The sequence below is a fragment of the Hemitrygon akajei genome, chromosome 8 (genome assembly GCF_048418815.1).
Source record: "Hemitrygon akajei chromosome 8, sHemAka1.3, whole genome shotgun sequence".
Lineage (NCBI taxonomy): Eukaryota > Metazoa > Chordata > Chondrichthyes > Myliobatiformes > Dasyatidae > Hemitrygon > Hemitrygon akajei.
In genome coordinates this window covers 176,436,089-176,455,794 of record NC_133131.1, presented here as the reverse complement: position 1 = coordinate 176,455,794, position 19,706 = coordinate 176,436,089, and the positions used below count along the sequence as shown (strand labels likewise).

The following is a 19,706-nucleotide window of genomic DNA, read 5'->3' as shown; positions in this document are numbered from 1 at the left end:
GAGCAGTTACTCTACTGGAGGTATTCTATAGGCCTCCTGGTAGCAGCAGAGATACCAAGGAGCAGATTGGGAGGCAGATTTTGGAAAGGTGCAAAAATAACAGGGTTGTTATCATGGGTGACTTTAACTTCCCTAATATTGATTGGCATTTGTTTAGTTCCAAGGGTTTAGATGGGGCAGAGTTTGTTAAGTGTGTCCAGGATGGATTCCTGTCACAGTATTGCTAACAAGATTGCTAACTAACCCTTCCTCATTGCTCAATACCCAAACTAGAGAGCAGGCCATTCTAGATTGGGTATTGAGCAATGAGGAAGGGTTAGTTAGCAATCTTGTCGTGCGAGGCCCCTTGGGTAAGAGTGACCATAATATGGTGGAATTCTTCATTAAGATGGAGAGTGACATAGTTAATTCAGAAACAAGGGTTCTGAACTTAAAGAAGGGTAACTTGGAAGGTATGAGACGTGAATTAGCTAAGATAGACTGGCAAATGATACTTAAAGGGTTGACAGTGGATATGCAACGGCAAGCATTTAAAGATTGCATGGATGAACTACAACAATTGTTCATCCCAGTTTGGCAAAAGAATAAACCAGGGAAGGTAGTGCACCCGTGGCTGACAAGGGAAATTAGGGATAGTATCAAGTCCAAAGAAGAAACATATAAATTAGCAAAAAAAAGTGGCACAACTGAGGACTGGGAGAAATTCAGAGTCCAGCAGAGGAGGACAAAGGGCTTAATTAGGAAATGGAAAAAAGAGTATGAGAGAAAGCTGGCAGGGAACATAAAAACTGACTGTAAAAGCTTTTATAGATACGTGAAAAGAAAAAGATTGGTCAAGACAAATGTAGGTCCTTTACAGTCAGAAACAAGTGAATTGATCATAGGGAACAAAGACATGGCAGACCAATTGAATAACTACTTTGGTTCTGTCTTCACTAAGGAGGACATAAATAATCTTCCGGAAATAGTAAGGGACCGAGGGTCTAGTGAGATGGAGGAACTGAGGGAGATACATGTTAGTAGGGAAGTGGTGTTAGATAAATTGAAGGGATTAAAGGCAGATATATCCCCAGGGTCAGATAGTCTGCATCCCAGAGTGCTTAAGGAAGTAGCCCAAGAAATAGTGGATGCATTAGTGATAATTTTTCAAAACTCCTTAGATTCTGGATTAGTTCCTGAGGATTGGAGGGTGGCTAATGTAACCCCACTTTTTAAAAAAGGAGGGAGAGAGAAACCGGGGAATTATAGACCGGTTAGTTTGACATCGGTGGTGGGGAAAATGCTAGAGTCGGTTATCAAAGATGTGATAACAGCACATTTGGAAAGAGGTGAAATCATCGGACAAAGTCAGCATGGATTTGTGAAAAGAAAATCATGTCTGACGAATCTTATAGAATTTTTTGAAGATGTAACTAGTAGAGTGGATAGGGGAGAGCCAGTGGATGTGGTATATTTAGATTTTCAAAAGGCTTTTGACAAGGTCCCACACAGGAGATTAGTGTGCAAACTTAAAGCACACAGTATTGGGGGTATGGTATTGATGTGGATAGAGAATTGGTTGGCAGACAGGAAGCAAAGAGTGGGAGTAAACGGGACCTTTTCAGAATGGCAGACAGTGACTAGTGGGGTACCGCAAGGCTCAGTGCTGGGACCCCAGTTGTTTACAATATATATTAATGATTTAGACGAGGGAATTAAATGCAGCATCTCCAAGTTTGCGGATGACATGAAGCTGGGCGGCGGTGTTAGCTGTGAGGAGGATGCTAAGAGGATGCAGGGTGACTTGGATAGGTTAGATGAGTGGGCAAATTCATGGCAGATGCAATTTAATGTGGATAAATGTGAGGTTATCCACTTTGGTTGCAAGAACAGGAAAACAGATTATTATCTGAACGGTGGCCGATTAGGAAAAGGGTAGATGCAATGAGACCTGGGTGTCATTGTACACCAGTCATTGAAGGTGGGCATGCAGGTACAGCAGGCGGTAAAAAAGGCAAATGGTATGTTGGCATTCATAGCAAAAGGATTTGAGTACAGGAGCAAGGAGGTTCTACTGCAGTTGTACAAGGCCTTGGTGAGACTGCACCTAGAATATTGTGTGCAGTTTTGGTCCCCTAATCTGAGGAAAGACATTCTTGCCATAGAGGGAGTACAGAGAAGGTTCACCAGATTGATTCCTGGGATGGCAGGACTTTCATATGAAGAAAAACTGGATCGTCTAGGCTTATACTCACTGGAATTTAGATATTTGAGGGGGGATCTTATTGAAACGTATAAAATTCTAAAGGGATTGGACAGGCTAGATGCAGGAAGATTGTTTCCGATGTTGGGGAAGTCCAGAACGAGGGGTCACAGTTTAAGGATAATGGGGAAGCCTTTTAGGACCGAGATGAGGAAAAACTTCTTCATACAGAGAGTGGTGAATCTGTGGAATTCTCTGCCACAGGAAACAGTTGAGGCCGGTTCATTGGCTATATTTAAGAGGAAGTTAGATATGCCCCTTGTGGCTAAAGGGATCAGGGGGTATGGATAGAAAGCAGGTACAGGGTTCTGAGTTGGATGATCAGCCATGATCATACTGAATGGCGGTGCAGGCTCGAAGGGCCAAATGGTCTACTCCTGCACCTATTTTCTATGTTTCTATGTATGTTGACAGGCTGACTAGGGGGAATGCCATACTAGATCTAGTATTAGGTAACAAACTGGGTCAGGTCACAGATCTGTCAGTGGGTGAGCATCTGGGGGACAGTGATCACCACTCCCTGGCCATTAACATTATCATGGAAAAGGACAGAATCACAGAGGACAGGAAAATTTTTAATTGGGGAAGGGCAAATTATGAGGCTATAAGGCTGGAACTTGCGGGTGTGAATTGGGATGATGTTTTTGCAGGGAAATGTACTATGGACATGTGGTCGATGTTTAAGGATCTTTTGCAGGATGTTAGGGATAAATTTGTCCCGGTGAGGAAGATAAAGAATGGTAGGGTGAAGGAACCATGTGTGACAAGTGAAGTGGAAAATCTAGTCAGGTGGAAGAAGGCAGCATACATGAGGTTTAAGAAGCAAGGATCAGATGGGTCTATTGAGGAATATAGGGTAGCAAGAAAGGAGCTTAAGAAGGGGCTGAGAAGAGCAAGAAGTGGGCATGAGAAGGCCTTGGCGAGTAGGGTAAAGGAAAACCCCAAGGCATTCTTCAATTATGTGAAGAACAAAAGGATGACAGGAGTAAAGGTAGGACCGATTAGAGATAAAAGTGGGAAGATGTGCCCGGAGGCTGTGGAAGTGAGCGAGGTCCTCAATGAATACTTCTCTTCGGTATTCACCAATGAGAGGGAACTAGATGACGATGAGGACAATATGAGTGAGGTTGATGTTCTGGAGCATGTTGTAATTAAGGGAGAGGAGGTGTTGGAGTTGTTAAAATACATTAGGACGGATAAGTCCCCAGGTCCTGATGGAATATTCCCCAGGCTGCTCCATGAGGTGAGGGAAGAGATTGCTGAGCCTCTGGCTAGGATCTTTATGTCCTCGTTGTCCACAGGAATGGTACCGAAGGATTGGAGGGAGGCGAATGTTGTCCCCTTGTTCAAAAAAGGTAGTAGGGATAGTCCGGGTAATTATAGACCAGTGAGCCTTACGTCTGTGCTGGGAAAGCTGTTGGAAAAGATTCTTAGAGATAGAATCTATGGGCATTTAGAGAATCATGGTCTGAGCAGGAACAGTCAGCATGGCTTTGTGATGGTCAGATTGTGCCTAACAAGCCTGATAGAGTTCTTTGAGGAGGTGACCAGGCATATAAATGAGGGTAGTGCAGTGGATGTGATCTACATGGATTTTAGTAAGGCATTTGACAGGGTACCACATGGTAGGCTTATTCAGAAAGTCAGAAGGCATGGGATCCAGGGAAGTTTAGCCAGGTGGATTCAGAATTAGCTTGCCTGCAGAAGGCAGAGGGTCGTGGTGGAGGGAGTACATTCAGATTGGAGGGTTGTGACTAGTGGTGTCCCACAAGGATCTGTTCTGGGACCTCGACTTTTTGTGATTTTTATTAACGACCTGGATGTGGGAGTAGAAGGGTGGGTTGGCAAGTTTGCAGATGACACAAAGGTTGGTGGTGTTGTGGATAGTGTAGAGGATTGTTGAAGATTGCAGAGAGACATTGATAGGATACAGAAGTGGGCTGAGAAGTGGCAAATGGAGTTCAACCCAGAGAAGTGTGAGGTCGTACACTTTGGAAGGACAAACTCCAAGGCAGAGTACAAAGTAAATGGCAGGATACTTGGTAGTGTGGAGGAGCAGAGGGATCTGGGGGTACATGTCCACAGATCCCTGAAAGTTGCCTCACAGGTAGATAGGGTAGTTAAGAAAGCTTATGGGGTGTTAGCTTTCATAAGTCGTGGGATAGAGTTTATGAGACGCAATATAATGATGCAACTCTATAAAACTCTAGTTAGGCCACACTTGGAGTACTGTGTCCAGTTCTGGTCGCCTCACTATAGGAAGGATGTGGAAGCATTGGAAAGGGTACAGAGGAGATTTACCAGGATGCTGCCTGGTTTAGAGAGTATGCATTATGATCAGAGATTAAGGGAGCTAGGGCTTTACTCTTTGGAGAGAAGGAGGATGAGAGGAGACATGATAGAGGTGTACAAAATATTGAGGAATAGACAAAGTGGACAGCCAGGGCCTCATCCCCAGGGCACCACTGCTCAGTACAAGAGGACATGGCTTTAAGTTAAGGGGAGGGAAGTTCAAGGGGGATATTAGAAGAAGGTTTTTCACTCAGAGAGTGGTTGGTGCATGGAATGCACTACCTGAGTCAGTGGTGGAGGCAGACACACTAGTGAAGTTTAAGAGACTACTGGACAGGTACATGGAGGAATTTAAGGTGGGGGGTTATATGTGAGGCAGGGTTTGAGGGTCAGCTCAACATTGTGGGCCGAAGGGCCTGTAATGTGCTGTTCTATCTTGAATCTTGAAATGTACATGTGAGAAATAGAACATACAACGTGGAACTCTACAACACAGTACAGGCCCTTCGGCCCATGATGTTGTACCAACCTTTTAAACTGCTCCAAGATCAATCTAACTCTTCCCTCCCACACAGCCTCCATTTTGTTTAATCATCCATGAATCTGAAAAAGCAGCACCCTGAGGGAAGGAGTCGCTTCGAGGAGAAGACGCAGTACTTTAGATCATTTTGATTGGGTGGATCCCGGATGGTGTGATGGATATTTCTGACTGGTCACAGACTTGGTCCTCTGGGTTAGACCGAGGTTGTTGACAATGGGTGGTATGGCAGTGCGATGCTTTACTACGGCCAGCAAACACCGATCTGGGTTTCATTTCCCACCGCTGTCCGTAAGGAGTTTGTACGTTCTCCTCATGATCATGTGGGTTTCCTCCCATATTAAGTTACAATTAGTAACACATGGGCATGTTATGTTCAAAGTTGAAAGTAAATTTATTTTCAACGTACTCATATGTCACCATATAGAACCTCGAGATTTATTTTCTTGCTGACATTCAAAGTAAATACAAAGAAACAGCAGATTCAATGAAAGACCACACACAACAGGACAGACAAACAACCAGTGTGCAAAAGACAATAAACTGTGCAAGTACAAAAATAAATAAATAATAATAGTTAATAACTAAGCAAGAAATACAGAGATGAAGAGTTCTTGAAAGTGAGTCCATAGGTTGTGGGAAGTTTAGTGATGGGGCTGAGTGAAGTTATCCCCTCTGGTTTAAGAGCCTGATGGTTGAGGGGGTAATAACTGTTCCTGAACCTGTCGGTGTGAGTCCTGAGGCTCCTGTACCTGCTTCCTGATGGTAGCGACAGAACGAGAGCATGACCTGGGTGGTGAGATCGTTGATATGAATGCTGCTTTTCTGTGACAGCGCACTGTGTACATGTTCTCAATGATGGGGAGGGCTTTACCTGTGATGGACTGGGCTGTATCCACTACTTTTTGTAGTTTTTACATTCAATTTGATGGTAGAAGCATGGTGACACTTGTAGGCTGCCCCCAACAAATCACTGGACTGTGTTGGTCATTGATTCAAATGAACAATATCACTAAGTTTCAACATTTAAGTGCACATGTGACAAATAAAACTAATCTTTAACCATTCAACTCTATGATCGCATATCATGGAAGGGTGTGTGGTAAATGGAACCAAATGGAGGTAGGTCCCACCACCCAGGTCAAGCTCTCTTCTCAATACTGCCATCAGGAAGGAGGTACAGGAGCCTCAGGACCCTCACCACCAGGTTCAGGAACTGTTATTACTCCTAAACTATCAAGCTCTTGAACCAGAGGGGATAACATCACTCACCCAAAGACTGAACTGTTCCCTCTGAACTGGACTCACTTTGAGGAACTCTTCATCTCATGTTCTGGAAAGTTTTTTGCTTATTATTATTATTATTATTATTATTATTATTATTATTATTATTATTATTATTATTATTATTATTATTATCTTTCCCTTTTTGTTGTCTTTTGCACTTTGGATGCTTGTCCATCTTCGTTGTATGTGGTTTTTCATTGATTCTATTGTGTTTCTTTCTATTTACTATGGATGCCTGCAAGAAAATGAATCCCAAGGTTGTATATGGTGACATGTACATACTTTGATAATAAATTTACTTTGAACTTTGAACATTGGCAGCACATGAATAGGAAAGGGTTAGAGGATGGGGGAAGGGGCAGGGGGGAGGACGGTGTGTACTATTCCAAGAACAGGATTACTGTACCATAGAGCCACAGATTAATACAGCACAGACACAAGCTTTTCTGCCCATCCAATCCATGCCAACCACAATACCCACCCAGCTAGTCCCAATTTCCTGCATTCAGCACAGAGGAGGTTCACAAGGATGAAAGGGTTATCATACGAGAAATGTTTGATGGCTCTGGGTCTGTACTTGCAGGAATTCAGAAGAATGAGGGAGGATCTCAATGAAACCTTTCGAATGTTGAAAGGCCTAGACAGAGTAGATGTGGAAAGGATGTTTCCCATGGTGGGAGAGTCTAGGACAAGAGGGCACAGCCTCAGGATAGAGGGGTTCCCTTTCGAAACAGAGATGCCAAGAAATCTTTTTAGCCAGACGGTGGTGAATTTGTGGAATTTGTTACCACAGGCAGCTGTGGAGACCAGGTCATTGGGTGTATTTATGGAAGAGATTGATAGGTTTTTAACTGGGACTGAGGAGGAAAAAAAGGATTAGTAATGATAGAATAGTGAAGCAGACTCGATGGGCCAAGTGGCCTAATTCTCCTCCTATGTCTTATGGTCTTCCATCCCACTAAACATCACTCCACCATTACTTCTTAAATTACACTATTTTATATTTTTTTATCTAGACATACAGCACGGTAACAGGCCCTTCTGGCCAAATGAGCTCACGCTGCCCAATTGCACCAATGCCACCAACTAACCCACTAACCTGTATGTCTTTGGACTGTGGGAGGAAACCGGAGCACCCGAGGAAACCCATGCAGTCATGGGGAGAATGTACTGTTATGATACCAGCCCCCTCCTTTGTGAGAATCACAAGAGCCCTAGTGAAGGGGGGGGGGGGGGTCAATGACCCAAGAGAGAGAGAGACGTGCTGAATAGACACAGGAAATGGGAGAGAGAGAGACGTGCTGAATACCGCGTTCCACCGGGATGCAGAATAAGGCGACCTTGACTATTGTCTCATGAAGACCACGTATAAAGCCCTCGGGCAAAGTGGGCTGGTTGAGAGAGAGACTGACACCTGCGATCCCATGAGGAAGTATAAAGGAGGGTCTGGGGGGGACGACCCCTCCAGACGCACCAAGGAGACACGATAGCGATCCCGTCATAGCGGGAAGCCATTTTGAAGGAAGCCACGTGCGTTAGATTCCGAATCTGGAGTCTGTGGCTGGAATCACGGAAAATCGCTTTTAACTAACAACAGGAAAGCCTGCTCCCCTGATTCCACGGCTTTGCTTCGTAAGGACCCGGGCAAGTGTTCCTTTTCTCACCAATCTCTCTCTCTCTCTCCAACACGGGAAACCCAGCGGTTCCCAAAAGGCTGAAGCCTGCAGACTTTTGAATGACTGTTATATTTCCAAATGGACAAGATATTATCCCCTAGACAACGATAGAGCTTATCTCTGATTGATTATTACTATACCTGCGCTTTAGATTGAGTATTGATGACGTATGTTATCAAAATGTTTGTATTAATTTTCCTTTTGTGCCCCTTTATAAATAAAAACATTTAAAAATGGTACCATCAGACTTCAGCGGACCTCTCTATCTTTGCTGGTAAGTGATCCAGTTACGGGATACGTAACAGTACAAACTCCTCACAGACAGTGGCAGGAGTTGAACCCTGGCTTCTGACGCTGGAAGGCATTACACTAACAGTCATGCCCCATGTACCGATTGTACCTGCCCCAACCAGATCCTCTGGCAGCTCGTTCCACACACTTGCAGAAGTTGTGGCAAGGCAAGGGTTAAGCAGATTGAGTGCAGTCAGCCCAGGTAAGAGGGGTCTTTGAAGAGCACAGCAGGGACCCAGAGCCATTTCACATATGGAGACAAGATAAGAACTCCGCCGTGGACGGTCCCAAGCCCGGCTGCGAAAGGGGAGGGTTGGGCATGGGGATGGCAACCATACCCTTAACAACTCAGAGCTGCAGAATCTCCAAGGACTTCATCCCTGGAAAAGGAAGGATCTTCGTCAAGAAAATGTATATAGTCATGTGGTGAAAGTAGAGGCCACAGTGCCGATCAACTTTCCATCGGCCCAGGAGAGAGGAATTCTGGCGAGCTGCTTTCGGCAGCCTATGCCCCAGTAGGGTGGTGGCCTTAAGAAAAACAAGATGATGACAAGATAAGAAAGATTCAAGGCAGACACACCAACTAAGGGACAATTACTTTACTAACTTCAAAATACCTGTAGAGTCTATTGACTTTTAACACTGGTATTTTGCATGGCAATTGATCTTGCAAGTAAACAATTCAAACATACCCACAGTTTACCAAATGGTCAATATCGTAACTGCTAGTTAATTCTCTGTTCAGAATTCAGAGGAGCGTGGTGGTGAGGGTCAGGCTGTTCTCGTGCACAAGTAAATGAAGTATATTTAAGGAACAAGTGTGAGTTTTCAGAGTCCAGTTTATCAGCGATGACACACCCACCACTCTGTGTCAAAAAGCTGCCCCTCAGGTCCCACAGAACAAAGAAACTTACAGCACATTACAGGCCCTTCAGCCCACAGTGTTGTGCCAACCATGTAACCTACTCTAGAAGCTGCCTAGAATTTCCTTACTGCAGAGCCTTCCATTTTTCTAAGCTCCGTGTACCTACCTAAGAGGCTCTTAAAAGACCCAATTGTATCTGTTTCCACCACCGCTGCCAACAGCCCATTCCACGCACTCACCACTCTCTGCGTAAAAAAACTTACCCCTATACCTACTTACAAGCACCTTAAAACTATGCCCCCTTGTGTTAGCCATTTCAGCCCTGGGAAAATGCCTCCGCTCCTCATCATCTTATGCACCTCTGTCAGGTCGCCTCTCATCCTCCGACACTCCAAGGAGAAAATGCCGAGTTCACTCAAACTATTCTCATAAGGTACGCCATCCAATCCGGGCAACATCCTTGTAAATCTCCTCTGCACTCTCTCTGAAGTATCCACATCCTTCCTGCAGTGAGGTGACCAGTACTAAACACAGTAGAAACATAGAAAACCTCCAGCACAATACAGGCCCTTCGGCCCACAATGCTGTGCCAAACACGTACATACTTTAGAAATTACCTAAGATTACCCATAGCCCTCTATTTTTCTAAGCTCCATGTACCTATCCAGGAGTCCCTTAAAAGACCCTATTGTATCCGCCTCCACCACCATCACCGGCAGCCCATTCCACGCACTCACCACTCTCTAAGTAAAAAACTTACCCCTGACATCTCCTCTGTACCTATTCCCAAGCACCTTAAACCTGTGCCCTCTTGTGGCAACCATTTCAGCCCTGGGAAAAAGTCTCTGACTATCCACATGATCAATGCCTCTCATCATCTTAGTCCTGTTCTCACAGGGCTCATCCTCTTGTTCTTCACACACTTGTAGAACGCCTTGGAGTTTTCCTTAATCCTGCTCACCAAGGCCTTCTCATGGTTCCTTCTGGCTCTCCTAGCAACTTTGTAATTTTCTAGAGCTCTAACATTACCTAGTTTCTTGAAACTTTCATAAGCTTTTCTTTTCTTCTTAATAGATTTTCTTCATCCTTTGTACACCATGGTTCTTTTACCCTCCCATCCTTTCCCTGTCTCAATGGAACATTCCTATGCAGAACGCCATGCAGATGTTCCCTGAACATTAGTCACATTTCTGCCGTGCATTTCCCTGAGAACATCTGCTCCCAATTTATGTTCCCAAGTTCCTGCCTGATAGCTTCATATTTCCCCTTACTCCAATTAAATAATTTCCTAAATTATCTGATTCTGTCCCTCTCCAGCACTACGGTGAAGGAGACAGAGTTGTGGTCATTACCTCCAAAATACTCTCCCACCGAGATCTGACACCTGACCAGGTTCATCTCCCAATACCAGATCAAGTACAGTCTCTCCTCTAGTTGGTTTATCTACTATATTGCATCAGGAAACCTTCCTGAACACAGCTAACAAACTCCATCCCATCTAAATCCCTTGCACTAAGGAGACACCAATCAATATTAGAAAAGTTAAAATCTCCCATAACAACAACCCTATTATTATTGCACAATTCCAGAATCTGCCTCCCTATCTGCACCTTGATATCCTTGTTACTATTGCATGGTCTATAAAAAATAGTGTTATAAAAAAATATAGAGTTATTGCCCCTTTCCTGTTTCTGACTTCCACTGACACTGACTCAGTAGACAATCCCTCCATGACTTCCTCCTTTTCTGCAGCCGTGACATTAACGCTGATTAGCAATGCCAAGCCCCACCTCTTTCGCCTCCCTCTCTGTTTTTTTTTGAAACATCTAAGGTCTGGCACACTCAGCAGCCATTCCTGCTCCTGAGGCATCCAAGTCTCTCTAATGGCCATAACGTCACAGTTCCACGTATTGATACACGCTCTAAGTTCATCTAAATTTATGATACTTCTTTCATTAAAATATACGCATCTCAAACCATCAGGCTGAGTGCATCTTTGTGCTAACATCTGCCTATCCTTCCTCACAAACTCCCTACAAGCTGTTTCTACTTGTGCTCCAACCTCCCCACCCACTGTCTCTTCACATTGGTTCCCCTCTACCTGCAAATCTAGTTTAAACCCTCCCCAATAGCATTAGCAAACCTCCCTGCCAGGATTTTGGTCCCCCTTGAATTCAAGTGCAACCCATCCTTTTTGTACAGGACACACCTGTCCCAGGAGAGGTCCCAATGATCCAAAAATCTGAATCTTTGCCCCCTGCTCCAATCCTTCAGCCACACATTTATCCTCCACCTCATTCTATTCCTATACTCACTGTCACGTGGCACAGGCAGTAATCCCGAGATTACTACCTCTGAGGTCCTGATTCTCAGCTTCCTTCCTAATTCCCTGTATTCTGTCTTCAGGACCTCCTCTCTTTCTCTACCTATATCGTTGGTACCAATATGTACCATGACCTCTGGCTGCTCACCCTTCCATTTCAGATTATTGTGGACACATTCAGAAACATCACGAACCCTGGCACCTGGGGGGCAAACTACCATCCATGTTTCTTTTACACGTCCACAGAATCACAGAATCTGTCCCCCTAACTATAGAATCCGTTATTACCACTGCTCTCCTCTTCCGTTCCCTACCCTTCTGGGTCACAGGGCCAGACTCAGTGCCAGGGGCATGGCCACTGTTGCTTCCCCAAGGTAGGTCATACCCCCCAAAGGCGCTCAAAATGGAGTATTTATTATTAAGGGGGAAAGCCATTGGGGTGCTCTCCACTACCTGACGGCCTCCTCTCCTTCACTTGACAGTCACCCACTTACCTGTCTCCTGCGGTCCCGGGGTGACTACCTGCCTGTAGCTCCTTTTATATCACCTGCTCACTCTCTCTAACAAGCCGAAGGTCATCGAGCTGCAGCTCCAGTTCCCTAGCACTGTCTCTAAGGAGCTACAGCTCGATGTACCTGGTGCAGATGTGGCCATTGGGGAGGCTGGGAGTCTCGCAGACATCCCACATCTGACACTCAGAACAGAACACCAGCCTCGCAGTCATACCCACTATTCTAATGCGCCGAGCCCACGAATCGCTCCTCTTTTAAATTCTTCTCCCCGACCTGTGCGAAGCTCTCCCTCTCTCTGTCTTCGAATCAATTGGTCCACTGTTAATGCCCCTTTTAGAACTTCCCCTTCTCACCATAAATATACCCCCACCCCCAGGTTTGGACTCCTCTTCCCTGGGGAAAGGACTGCTTCTCTATGCTTCTCACTATTTTATAAATCTCTATAAGGTCATTCTCCTACTTTCCAAGATATAAAGACCTGACCTGATCAACCATGCAGCAGTGAAGATTCAACTGTTCCTACCTGTGCTTGAATGAGTGGGCTTGGCCCAGACGCCGGAGATCTGCAGGTGACAGAGATTCTGCAGCAGTCTTTGATATTGGAACCGGATTATCCAACAGAGGATCGATGAAATCCTGGCATGCTACCTAACCGGAAAATAAAGAACAATTAGTTAAAGAATTCTATCGACCTCTTGACCTCAATAATGACATTGCACCTTATTGTCTAGCTGCACTGCACTCTCTCTGTAATTGTAAGACTTTATTCTGCATTCTGCTATTGTTTTACCTTGCATTTGGGCTGGCACGGTAATATGATGGTTAGTGTACCGCTATTACAGTCAAGTCAAGTTTATTGTCATTTAATTATATACATATATAACCTATTCAGAACGAGACAACATTTCTCCGAACCAGGGTGTAAAGCACATGACACACATTACACACGATAACTTATGAAGGTAAGGATAAAATCTACAGATGGATCACACATAAATAACAAACTAAAGTCCATTCATATATCGGACCATGGTCAGACCCCAGGTGGAGTGTTGTGTTTATTTCTGGTCACCTCACTACAGGAAGGATGTGGATTCTATAGAGAGAGTGCAGAGGAGATTTACAAGGATGTTGCCTGGATTGGAGAGCTTGCCTTATGAAGACAGGTTGAGAGAACTTGGCATTTTCTCCTTGGAGCGACGGCAGATGAAAGGTGACCTGACAGAGGTGTGTAAGATGATGAGAGGCATTGATCATGTGGATAGTCAGAGGCATTTTCCCAGGGCTGAAATGGCTAACACAAGAGGGCATAGTTAAGGTGCTTGGAAGTAGGTACAAGGGGATGTCAGTTTTTCACACAGAGAGTAGTGAGTTCGTGGAATGGGCTGCCGGTGGTGGTGGTAGAGGCAGATACGATAGGGTCTTTAAGAGCCTCTTAGATAGGTATATGGAGCTTAGGAAAATAGAGGTGGGGGAATTCTCAGCAGTTTCTAGAGGTGGTTACATGGTCGACACAACATTGAGGGCCAAAAGGCCTGTAATGTGCTGTAGACTTCTATGTTCTAATATTAAATATTGTAAGGTATAATAGATTAACCAGTGACACTTTGAATACAATGCGGCAGGGAGCTCAGAAGCTTAATGGCTTTAATTTTAATTCCATTTTAATTCCAATCCCCACTTCAGTTCTTACATGTCAGACATGGCCTCCTCTACTGCCAGGATGAGGCCATTCTCAGTTTGGAGGAGCAACATCTCCTATTCCATCTAGCTAGCCTCCAACCTGCTGACATGAATATGCATTTCTCTAACCTCACCCTTCCCTCTTTTTCCATTCTCCAATCTGGCTCCCTTCTTACCACTTCTCTTCTCCTCACTTGCCTATCTCTGCTGCCCGGGGACCCTCCTCCTTCCCGTTCTCCCATGGTCCACTGTCCTCTCCTCCCAGATTCCCTCTTCTCCAGCCCTTGATCTTTTCCAGTTTATGACCTCATCCCCCTCCCCATCCAGCTGGCTTTATCTATCACCATCAAGTTAAACCTCCTTCCCCCTCCCCAACCTTCTTACTCTGGCTTCTTCCTTCTTTCTTTCCAGTCCTATTCAGGGTCTTATAATATCGCCTATTTATTCATTACCAGAGATGATGCTTCACCTGTGAGTTCCTCCAGCATTTTCTGTGTTGCCTTGTACACTAAAGACCTTAGTTCCCCAATACTCCCAGGGGACAGGCCATTCATGTGTGTCAGATCTGTGATAGTCCTCCCAAAGTATCTCACATCAGGCTGATCAGCAAAAGATTGCATCTGCCATTGCTCAACCCAGATAACCACAGAGTGATATCATTCATCAGCTGACTACAATACTCCTCACTGTCACAACAGCACAAATTTTGTGCAATCTGCAAATTTACTTGGGGCAGTATGGTAAACAATGCCATTAGCGGAATGCTATATTACATTCTCACAAAACATGCAAAAACATGTATATGTACAGTCAATTACAGATACACACACACTGAAACCCAGACTACACAGATACACACACTGAAACACAGACTACACAGAGGCACACACACAGAAACCCAGACTACACAGACACACACTGAAACCCAGACTACACAGACACACACTGAAACCCAGACTACATAGACACACACACGGAAACCCAGACTACACACGCATACTGAAACCCAGACTACACAGACACACACTGAAACCCAGACTACACAGACACACACTGAAACCCAGACTACACACGCATACTGAAACCCAGACTACACAGACACACACTGAAACCCAGACTACACAGACACACACTGAAACCCAGACTACACAGACACACACGGAAACCCAGACTACACAGACACACACTGAAACCCAGACTACACAGACACACACTGAAACCCAGACTACACACGCATACTGAAACCCAGACTACACAGACACACACTGAAACCCAGACTACACACGCATACTGAAACCCAGACTACACACGCATACTGAAACCCAGACTACACAGACACACACTGAAACCCAGACTACACAGACACACACTGAAACCCAGACTACACAGACACATACTGAAACCCAGACTACACAGACATACACACTGAAACCCAGACTACACAAACACAGACACTGATACCCAGACTACACAGACACACACACTGAAACCCAGACTACACACGCACACTGAAACCCAGACTGCACAGAAACACACACTGAAACACAGACTACACAGAGGCACACACACGGAAACCCAGACTACACAGACACACACTGAAACCCAGACTACACAGACACACACTGAAACCCAGACTACACAGACACACACACTGAAACCCAGACTACACAGACACACACTGAAACCCAGACTACACATGCACACTGAAACCCAGACTACACAGACACACACACACGGAAACCCAGACTACACAGATACACACACACGGAAACCCAGACTACACAGACACATTGAAACCCAGACAACACAAACACAGACACTGATACCCAGACTACATAGACACACACACTGAAACCCAGACTACACAGACACACACACACGGAAACCCAGACTACACAGACACACACTGAAACCCAGACTACACACGCACATGCATACTGAAACCCAGACTACATAGACACACACACTGAAACCCAGACTACACAGACACACACACACAGAAACCCAGACTACACAGACACATTGAAACCCAGACTACACAAACACACACACTGAAACCCAGACTACACAGACACACACACACGGAAACACAGACTACACAGACACACACTGAAACCCAGACTACACAGACACACACACTGAAACCCAGACTACACACGCACACGCATACTGAAACCCAGACTACATAGACACACACACTGAAACCCAGACTACACATGCACACTGAAACCCAGACTACACAGACACACACACACGGAAACCCAGACTACACAGATACACACACACGGAAACCCAGACTACACAGACACATTGAAACCCAGACAACACAAACACAGACACTGATACCCAGACTACATAGACACACACACTGAAACCCAGACTACACAGACACACACACACGGAAACCCAGACTACACACACACACACTGAAACCCAGACTACACAGACACACACACTGAAACCCAGACTACACACGCACATGCATACTGAAACCCAGACTACATAGACACACACACTGAAACCCAGACTACACATGCACACTGAAACCCAGACTACACAGACACACACACACGGAAACCCAGACTACACAGATACACACACACGGAAACCCAGACTACACAGACACATTGAAACCCAGACAACACAAACACAGACACTGATACCCAGACTACACAGACACACACACACGGAAACCCAGACTACACAGATACACACACACTGAAACCCAGACTACACAGACACACTGAAACCCAGACTACACAGACACACACACACGGAAACCCAGACTACACAGAGGCACACACTGAAACCCAGACTACACAGACACACACACTGAAACCCAGACTACACAAACACACACACTGAAACCCAGACTACACAGACACACACACTGAAACCCAGACTACACAGACACACACACTGAAACCCAGACTACACATGCACACTGAAACCCAGACTACACAGACACACACACACGGAAACCCAGACTACACAGATACACACACATGGAAACCCAGACTACACAGAGGCACACACTGAAACCCAGACTACACAGACACACACACTGAAACCCAGACTACACAAACACACACACTGAAACCCAGACTACACAGACACACACACTGAAACCCAGACTACACAGACACACACTGAAACCCAGACTACACAGACACACACACTGAAACCCAGACTACACAGACACACACTGAAACCCAGACTACACAGACACACACACTGAAACCCAGACTACACAGACACACACTGAAACCCAGACTACACAGACACACACTGAAACCCAGACTACACAAACACACACACTGAAACCCAGACTACACAGACACACACTGAAACCCAGACTACACAGACACACACTGAAACCCAGACTACACAGATACACACACACGGAAACCCAGACTACACACGCACACTGAAACCCAGACTACACAGACACACACTGAAACCCAGACTACACATGCACACTGAAACCCAGACTACACATGCACACTGAAACCCAGACTACACAGACACACACACACGGAAACCCAGACTACACAGATACACACACACGGAAACCCAGACTACACAGACACATTGAAACCCAGACAACACAAACACAGACACTGAAACCCAGTCTACATAGACACACACACTGAAACCCAGACTACACAGACACACACACACGGAAACCCAGACTACACAGATACACACACACGGAAACCCAGACTACACAGACACATTGAAACCCAGACAACACAAACACAGACACTGATACCCAGACAACACAAACACACACTGATACCCAGACTACACAGACACACACACACGGAAACCCAGACTACACAGACACACACACTGAAACCCAGACTACACAGACACACGCACACTGAAACCCAGACTACACAGACACACACACTGAAACCCAGACTACACACGCACACTGAAACCCAGACTGCACGGAAACATACACTGATACCCAGACTACACAGACACACACACTTAAACCCAGACTACACAGATTCACACACACTGAAACTCAGATCTCTCCGATCTACACAGACTGACAACAACATCTCCTCTGCAATATCCATCAGCACAGGAGCACCACAAGGATGTGTACTTGGCCCATTTCTCTATTCAATTTCCACTTTTGACCGTGTGGCTAATTACATCTTCAACAACATATACAAGTTTGCTGATGTCACCACTGTTGTGGGCTGTATCAAATATGGATATGAATCAGCATACAGGAGGGATATTGATAACTTGGCTTTGTCATGTAATAACAACAATCTCTCACTGAATGTCCATAAGACCAAGGAACTGATTGGAGATTTCAGCAGTTGGAAACAGTTGTCCAGGAGCCAGTAATCATTGGAGGATCAGAGGTGGAGTCTGTCCGTAACTTTAAGTTCCTGAGTGTCACTATCTCAGAGGACCTGTTCTAGACCCATTATATAAATGATATGGTGAAGGAAGCACAGCCTCTATTTCCTCAGGAGTCTGCAGAGATTCAGAAGGTCTTCAAAAACCTTGGCAAACTTGTATAGATGTGTGGTGGAAAGTGTGCTGACAGGCTGCATTAGTGTCTGGTTTGAGAATCTAATGCTTTTGAGGGGAAAAACCAACAAAAGATAGTGGATTCGACCCAGTACATCATGGGTAAAACCCTCCCAACCATTGAGCACATCTACATGAAATGTTGCCATAGAAAAGCAGCTTCCATCATCAAAGATCCTCACCACCCAGGCTATGATTTTTCTCGCTACTGCCATCAGGGAGAAGGTACATGTGCCTCGGGACTCACACCACAATAAGACAATAATATTTAGGAGCAGAATTAGGCCATTCAGCCCATTGAGTCTGCTCCGCCATTTCATCATGGCTGATCCTAGATCCCATTCAGCCACATACACCTGCCATCTCACCATATCCCTTGACGCCCCGACCAGTCAGGAATCTATCAACTTCCACTTTAAATATACCCATGGACTTGGCTTCCACTGCAGTCTATGGCAGAGCATTCCACAGATTCACTACTCTCTGGCTAAAAAAAATCCTCCATACTTCTGTTAGCCTGCCACAGTTATAGACCAGTTAGCCTGACCTCAGTGGTTGGGAAGATGTTAGAGTCAATTGTTAAGGTTGAGGTGATGGAGTACTTGGTGACACAGGACAAGATAGTACCAAGTCAGCATGGTTTCCTTCAGGGAAAATCCTGCCTGACGAACCTGTTGGAATTCTTTGAGGAGATTACAAGTAGGATGGATAAAGGGGATGCAGTTGATGTTGTATATTTGGACTTCCAGAAGGCCTTTGACAAGGTGCCTCTCATGAGGCTGCTTACCCAAGTTAGAACCCATGGCATTACAGGAAAGTTACTAACATGGTTAGAGCTTTGGCTGATTGGCAGGGGCCAGCGAGAGGGAATAAAAGGGTCCTGTTCTGGTTGGCTGACAGTGACTAATAGTATTCTTAAGGGGTCAGAGTTGGGACCACTTCTTTTTATGCTGTATATAAATGATTTGGATGATGGAGTAGATGGCTTTGTTGCCAAGTTTGCAGATAATAGGAAGATTGGTGGAGGGGCAGGTAGTGTTGAGGAAAACAGGTGGGATGCAGAAGGAATTAGACAGATTAGGAGAAAGGGCAAGAAAGTGGCAAATGAAATACAGTGTTGGCAAATGCATGGTCATGCACTTTGATAGTAGAAATAAATGTGCAAACTATTTTCTAAATGGGGAGAAAATCCAGGAATCTGAGATGCAGAGGGACTTGGGAGTCCTTGTGCAGAACACCCTGAAGGTTAACTTGCAGCTTGAGTCGGTGGTGAGGAAGGCACGCGCTATGTAAGCATTCATTTCAAGAGGTCTAGAATACAAGAACAGGGATGTGATGCTGAGGCTTTATAAGGCACTGGTGAGGTCTCACCTTGAGTATTGTAAACAGGTTTGGGCTATTCATCCTAGAAAAGATGTGCTGGCATTGAAGAGGGTTCCG

The 19,706-nt window shown here is 45.2% G+C and overlaps 1 protein-coding gene across 6 annotated transcripts in view; it reads right to left on the bottom strand.

The window, feature by feature from the left end:
• The window catches only part of LOC140732472 (WD repeat-containing protein 97-like), a 166,243-nt gene that overhangs the window by 98,730 nt on the left and 47,807 nt on the right, over window positions 1–19,706 (bottom strand). For all 6 annotated transcript variants that reach the window (XM_073055175.1, XM_073055180.1, XM_073055179.1 and 3 more), the window contains exon 11: window positions 12,550–12,674. In XM_073055175.1, the coding sequence (XP_072911276.1) occupies window positions 12,550–12,674 (125 nt within the window). The remainder of the gene's footprint in view (window positions 1–12,549; window positions 12,675–19,706) is intronic.